This window comes from Dendroctonus ponderosae, unplaced genomic scaffold, assembly GCF_020466585.1.
Source record: "Dendroctonus ponderosae isolate FM_Combo_2020 unplaced genomic scaffold, Dpon_F_20191213v2 Dpon_F_20191213_761, whole genome shotgun sequence".
Taxonomy (NCBI): Eukaryota; Metazoa; Arthropoda; class Insecta; order Coleoptera; family Curculionidae; genus Dendroctonus; species Dendroctonus ponderosae.
Window position 1 is genome coordinate 282 of NW_026018978.1, and position 6,769 is coordinate 7,050.

Below are 6,769 nucleotides of genomic sequence, written 5' to 3' on the forward strand. Positions count from 1 at the left end.
TTAAAAAGAGCGCCGAAATCCGCCAGATATAAAGTGCACCTTCAGCAAAAAGGGTATTAGAAAAACGGCAACAATGTTTTTTAAGGTAATCTGACATTGCGCAAATACCTGTTGCTTCGTAATTATTTAAAAATCCGGTAGCAATGGAAGGATACACAAAGTGACAATAAGATAGACAAGGACAAACGACAAATTTGACAGGAATCGTTGAATGACAGATCCAAATTCGAAAATCATAACCTCGAATTTAAGGGGACACTTCCAGGGGCGTAAAATAATTTTGTTAATTTTTGCCAACATATGAACACTTTGAACTCGCGCGTTCTGTTTAAATATCCCGAAACTGTTATGCTTCAGATATACGTTCAGAAGCGGTTGACCTGGGACGGATCGACGCTCCTGAAGCACACTTTACAGTTCCTGGCTGTGCTTTCTTCAGTATTCACTGCCATGACCAGGGTGTCCGATTATAAGCATCATTGGAGCGATGTGCTAAGCGGTCTTCTGCTCGGCACCATCATCGCTTGGATAGTGGTGAGTGAAGCGCATCTCACGCTCTTGCTTTCAGTTGCATGAACTATTGAAGCAAACTAGCCCGGACTAAGGAGGAATGTTCTTCTGCAGCTAGCTAACAAGCGGTTTCTTTACATGGTGGATGATCTGTGGAGTGTGGCTAACCAATTTTGTAATTTCGCAGGCCATTTACTTTGCACGATATCGGGCCGACGACGTTAAATTAAGAGACACGTACATACCGATCTAAATTACACTGAGCACAATCATGCATTAGGTGCGTTTGACTTGATACTCATAAGGTATTTATTATCAGGTTTAGAATATCAATTGGACGGGCAATTGAATGTTTTTGTGAACATTGTTCGATTGCCCTTTCAACTGGATTGTCCTTAACACTCAGCTTTGTGCTAATTAATAACTGCTTGATCACACAGCACAGCCAACCTACGCAACTTGTTCCCCAATTCGTCAAGTTAATCTTTAAATCTCGGCTGTTCTGTTTGCCTTCTTATCGCTATCGCCACAACACAAAAAGTGATAAGGTGTTTACTCAACTAGTCTGCGACTGGTTCATTTTTACCTCGCGGTAGTTAATTGATTGATTAGAGGCGCGATTCCTGCATGGGAACAGACGGCTTCAAATTCCAAATGTGCCGCTCTTTCTGAGGAAAATCAGCCAACAGCCAGGCTTGTTAATTAAAATACTTAACAGGTCCAACGATATGAACGATTCCGTATCCCAACGTCGCAAAAGCAATAAATTGAGGCACTAATCGCATGCACCATCGTTCCAAGAAGACAGCAACGAGGTGTAAAACACGACTTTACACGACGAATTTCGTGAAATGAGCGCGATTTATTGCCATGTACGGGACACACTAAGCGTGTTCATTGCCGATTGATCGCACATCTTTGCTGGATCGATTACATGAAGCTTTGGGACATTTGGGACTGTAGATTTTGCACACTTTTAACTAAAAAATGAAAAACCTTAGCTAACAACAAACTATACATGTTGAGTTTTTTTCAGGCACGCTTCTTTTCCACTCTGTTCGCGTCGAAAGAGCCGAGTGAATCTTCAGAACATTCCGAATTAAATGGACATGGCAACAATAGGACCACAGCAATCGGTGTATAATATATTTAAGTAGCCCGATTATCAATTAAGGATGCAGATGGAAGGTGCGACAATTTCGATCAGCAATTTACATTGGCAAACGCTGAGACAAAGACCAATTTATATAGATGGTTAGGATTTATTGAAAAGGAACCTATTTATGTATTTATTTGAATAATTGGTAGCTAGAAGTAGCTGCACGCAGGCAGCGATCGAGTCTTCTGGCGATGTGAACATTGATTTTCCAAACTGCCAATACTTAGTATTAATTGAAGGATTTGTATATAAATTTACCCTTTCCCAATGCTGTGATCTGTATGTGTATGTTGAAACGTTCAAGTAGAATTTCTTCGAAATTTGCTAATTTTAGGAGGTTTTAGACCCTCAAGGGCAATACGCTCACTTAATGTCGCGTCCACAAGAGAGCTTAGTTTTCGTTTTTCATCGCTTATACGCTACTTAACTGGTTCAAGAACATATCCAAAGGAGCAATGTGTTCACCAAATAAATGAACTTTTCCACCTGATGGCAATACTTGTGCTGCTTAACGTTACTTAAGTATTACTTAATAGTATGTTTTCATGTGATATTATTTAAGTCATACCTCCACAAGCTGTAAATTTAGCCACATACATTGACTTTAGATACTAACATATAGCTGTCTTCTGCAATACGTGGTACTGTTTCAATCCCCTTAGAGCTTTAAAACGGAGTTTAGGTATACGCAGTAATTAACTAGTGTGTATTAAATATACTTTGCGTGCTGCAGGGCTATTTTTGCACACTTATGCATTTCAGCGTCGAGCGGATCTAGAATTAGATGCATTTTAAATTAGACAAATCTGGATGAAACCTACTTACAAATTTTGTGCTTTCCGCTAATGGGGTAGAAGATGGGCAAAATGACCGGATTGCTGCAAATCATCACATATGGACTAGTGGACTCTTCGTTATCCCCGAATCGCTTCTTATACGCTTCTTGGTCCAAGCAATCTTCCACAGTCACGCACCCCAAGAGACAACCAGTCGGATATTCTTGGGGAAATCTCAAAGTTGTATCTGAAAAACGGAACGAATTCCCGAAACTGCAGAAAAAACGGTGATGCGGAACTAACCATTATAAAAGACTCTGTAGAAGTTTTCCAGGGCCGCAATTTCCTCTTCTTCGGGTTGCTTGGCAGCTGCGGCTATCCATAAGCGACCGCGGTGAGTTGTAGGCCACACCCGACCCTCATGTCTAAAACAAAAATTGTTCTTATTAACGAGTTGCGTTATAAACTATGAAGAAAGCCTGCCTTTTAACGCCGGCAACCAACAAGCTGGCATATGGCTGGTGTAGACTAATGCATAACCCTTGATCTACAGTGGCAATGAGATCTTCATCCAGAATATTGGTGTTGTAACGGATCAGCGGCATCGCGCTGTCTTCTTCCCCGAGATCTTCGCGTTCTGTGGGCTTTTTGTGCCTCATTTGAACCAGAAGATCCACCAGCTCGTCGTTGCCGTCCTGAAAAAAAGTGATGTTTTACAGCGGCTCAAAATATTTATAATAATAAAGAACAATTCCTACATGGTGTTTTGGCAAAGAGCGCTGATCCCGTTTCTGGATGTTTCTGTACACCTCCTCAACACGTTTCAAATGCTGGATGGAGTCTTCCAATAAAAGCTGCTTGAGCTTCATATCTTCCTGCGTGCTTTCGATGACTCGCCGACTGGCGAAATCTAAAGCCACCACCATCTTTTGCTTGCTGCCCTCCAGTTTTTTTCCCTTCATTTTGAAGTAGTCGTTGTCGTCATCAAAGACTTTGTTCAATTTGGGCCTGGAAGGAAGACAGAATCGGTGAAGAACCAGGAGAAAGCGCTGATAGAAGCACTCACTTGGCCAACGCTTTGGCGTTGCTGCTGCTTTGAATTTCACCTCTGATTGATATCTGAAAGTGTGATTATATAAATGGGGCTGAGCGTGGTGAACTGCGTTGGTCATACTGGATTGCCGCAGAACAGACAGGGCCCAGGGCCTTCTTTGAAGCAATGGATCCTTCCACATTGCAGACAGTTATTCATAAACTCGTGTTCCTGTCCCATGCAATCGCAGGCATGTCGGCCTTCTTTCTCCTTTTTCTCTTCCTGAAACTCCTTGATATCTCTGAACTTCTTTTTGCCTTTCTTGCTCCCACTGGCGCTTTGCGCGGGAGTTTTGCCCTTTTCATTCGACTCCACTGTACTGGCAATTGCGGATTTCTTGGCGTTTTCCTGTTGCTTCTGCATTAACGTTTTACTTTTACCGCCGAAAATTGCATTTTTTATTGCATTGTATGCATTCACATGGGCGGGCTCTTGCTTGTTGACAATATTGTGCATGAATTCTTCAAAATCTTCTTCGTTCTTTATCGAGCAGATGTATCTAAGTGGAGAAAATTGATTGTTTTAGATGATTGAAGGTGTGAAACAGACATTACATCGAAAATTTCAAACGTTAAGAGAATGGCCCTGTAAAATCGCTCTTGTATCCACCATCTGGCTTGTTTTTGAGGAAAATCCTTTGGGGAAACCGTGTAAAACTCACGCAATTATATTTGACTCTACATTGCTGCCCAATATAACCTTCAGGCTGCTCACGACCTGCTGATTGTTAGCCATGATTCGCCTATCACTTTCCAACTAAATCACTTAATCACAATAATTAAGGAATTTATATTTTAAACTAATACGTCTCTGCTACTGACATAATACAAAACTGACGTCTACACAGGACCTGAGGAATAGTTTGATAATCTGTGCCGCAGGCAGGGTTGCCAGGTCCGAAAATCGAGTTTCGTTAGATAAGCTCGACACTTTTCGGTAGAAAATCGGTAGATTCATTTTTCTTTCATTATTAAGGGCTTTATCGAATTTTACCAACTTATTTTAAATAAAAATATCGCTTCAATTATTGTCTTCCAAATAATCCTTATATAAAATTTTATCGCTCATAGATAACACAAACTTATCTTCAATTTCAAAACTATGACAATTGTCGCTACCAATATATCTTTTGGTGTGAAGTAAAGATGAAATTGTACTCGTTTTTAGCTTATTTCTCAACTTAGTTTTCATTAGATTAACCTGGGAAAATATCCGTTCAACATTGGCTGATGAGTGAGGTAGAATAAGCAGGTTACAAATAAAATTGATTAAAATTGGAAACATGAATGTATCACCTCCATATTTCAATATTTGTACTTGGCTCCAAAACTATTCACTATTTTTAATTTCTTCATTTTCAAGTTTGAAAAAGAACTCTAAAATTAAATGTCTGCTATTACCAACGTACTTTGATCATGAATGAATATGTTATATTATTTTAAGTAATCCACGGATAATTTTTTAAATTTAATTTGTTATTTTTCGGTAGAAATCTGCATGGTATCGGTAGATGGTAGGTTCCTTGACAAATCGGTAGATCTACCGAAAAATCGGTAGACCTGGCATCCTGGCCGGAGGACTCTCTTGTAATGACAGACCGTGAGCGCGCTGTTGTCGCGTCTGTCGGCTGATCGAAGAAGTTATGTCCAGGCTTGCCAGTTCTACCGTTTTGACGGTAGGTCTACCTGCTAAACACGTTAAAAACTTGAAAAAAGTGTAAAAGAAAATTGAATATGGCGCTAAATTGAAAGTTTGGTCGCTCCGGCCGTAAGAGCGCTGCAAATAACTACGTAGCCACTAAAAACCGGGGTTATGTTGAATGTTCGAAGCGATGGTTCAATTTGCATCCTAACCCAAACCTAGCCGTCAAAGTCAGTGATTCCAATGTTTTGTCGATGACTTGTAAAAACTCCCGAGGAAACTTAGTGAAACAGTGAAGTTTAATCAGTGAAAATGGTAAGACAATGGAGGATTTTCAGCGTTAATGAACCTTCCTGGACGTGTTTCTTTGCAGGGTCAAAGCCAGTCAGGCGGCAGTGGAGGTGACAAGAAAGAGGAAAAGGACAAAAAGAAAAAGTATGAGCCCCCAATTCCCACCCGTGTGGGCAAGAAGAAGCGCCGCACTAAGGGTCCCGATACCGCGCTGAAGCTGCCTGCAGTCACCCCTCACACCAGGTGCAGGCTGAAGCTGCTGAAAATGGAAAGAATCAAGGACTACTTACTAATGGAGGAAGAGTTCATTCGCAACCAGGAGCGACTCAAGCCCCAGGAGGAGAAGAACGAGGAGGAGCGATCTAAGGTGGATGATCTGAGAGGAACCCCCATGTCAGTGGGCAACCTGGAGGAAATCATCGATGACAATCATGCGATTGTGTCCACATCGGTGGGCAGTGAGCACTACGTCAGCATCCTGTCCTTTGTGGACAAGGACCAGCTGGAGCCTGGATGTTCAGTATTGCTGAACCATAAGGTGCACGCTGTGGTGGGAGTGTTAGGTAAATGGCGCCGAAAAAGTGAACATCAGCCGCTCAGGGCCCCAATCTTTTAGGCGATGACACCGACCCTATGGTGACTGTGATGAAACTAGAAAAAGCCCCCCAGGAAACCTACGCAGATATCGGGGGGTTGGATACCCAAATTCAGGAAATCAAGGAGTCTGTTGAGCTGCCGTTGACCCATCCAGAGTATTACGAGGAGATGGGTAGGATCAAACATGCACGTCTGAAAATACGTTTTTTCACATTCCCACTCAATTGCAGGCATAAAGCCGCCGAAGGGCGTGATTCTTTACGGACCACCTGGAACTGGCAAAACCCTACTAGCTAAAGCCGTGGCCAACCAGACGTCAGCGACCTTCTTAAGAGTGGTTGGATCTGAGTTGATACAGAAGTATTTGGGCGATGGCCCCAAGCTGGTTCGCGAGTTGTTCCGAGTGGCTGAAGAACATGCACCGTCCATCGTCTTCATTGATGAAATCGATGCGGTTGGTTACTCTATACATCCATTGAGGATTAGTAAGTTGCCGGTTTAATTAATCGCAATTTTGCAGGTCGGCACGAAGCGGTACGACTCAAACTCAGGAGGAGAGCGCGAAATTCAAAGGACCATGCTGGAGCTTTTGAATCAGCTGGATGGTTTCGATTCGCGAGGCGACGTAAAGGTAACTGAATTAAACGCGCTAAGTATTTCATTTTTTTCGGCTCGATATCGTCGTTTTTGTTAGAATTTAGG

At 42.1% G+C, this 6,769-nt stretch overlaps 3 protein-coding genes across 4 annotated transcripts; 2 read left to right on the forward strand and 1 right to left on the reverse strand.

Annotated features, from left to right (window-relative positions):
- Nucleotides 1–357: 357 nt before the first annotated feature.
- On the forward strand, nucleotides 358–2,306 carry LOC125505284 (putative phosphatidate phosphatase; the record flags this gene model as incomplete). The annotated part of the gene is given in 2 exon segments (XM_048668772.1): nucleotides 358–534; nucleotides 1,547–2,306. Coding segments are annotated over 2 exon segments (285 nt in total), but the record flags the coding sequence as incomplete, so codon positions are not given.
- Nucleotides 1,753–4,397, reverse strand: LOC109542315 (activating signal cointegrator 1). Of its 2 annotated transcripts, none has more exons than XM_048668770.1 (8): nucleotides 4,200–4,397; nucleotides 3,620–4,037; nucleotides 3,512–3,564; nucleotides 3,204–3,453; nucleotides 2,929–3,140; nucleotides 2,749–2,870; nucleotides 2,495–2,692; nucleotides 1,753–2,443 (listed from the first exon to the last, which is right to left on the reverse strand). In XM_048668770.1, the coding sequence occupies exons 1-8, from the start codon at nucleotides 4,271–4,273 to the stop codon at nucleotides 2,379–2,381; spliced, it is 1,392 nt and encodes a 463-aa protein (XP_048524727.1). In that variant the 5' UTR covers nucleotides 4,274–4,397; the 3' UTR covers nucleotides 1,753–2,378. The 2 variants fall into 2 exon arrangements, with proteins under 2 accessions (XP_048524727.1, XP_048524728.1); XM_048668771.1 differs by having other exon boundaries at nucleotides 4,093–4,397.
- A 926-nt stretch (nucleotides 4,398–5,323) lies between these two features.
- LOC125505285 (26S proteasome regulatory subunit 4) lies at nucleotides 5,324–6,698 on the forward strand (the record flags this gene model as incomplete). Its single annotated transcript, XM_048668773.1, is given in 5 exon segments — nucleotides 5,324–5,494; nucleotides 5,553–6,033; nucleotides 6,087–6,239; nucleotides 6,298–6,521; nucleotides 6,588–6,698. Coding segments are annotated over 5 exon segments (972 nt in total), but the record flags the coding sequence as incomplete, so codon positions are not given.
- Between the last annotated feature and the right edge of the window lie 71 nt (nucleotides 6,699–6,769).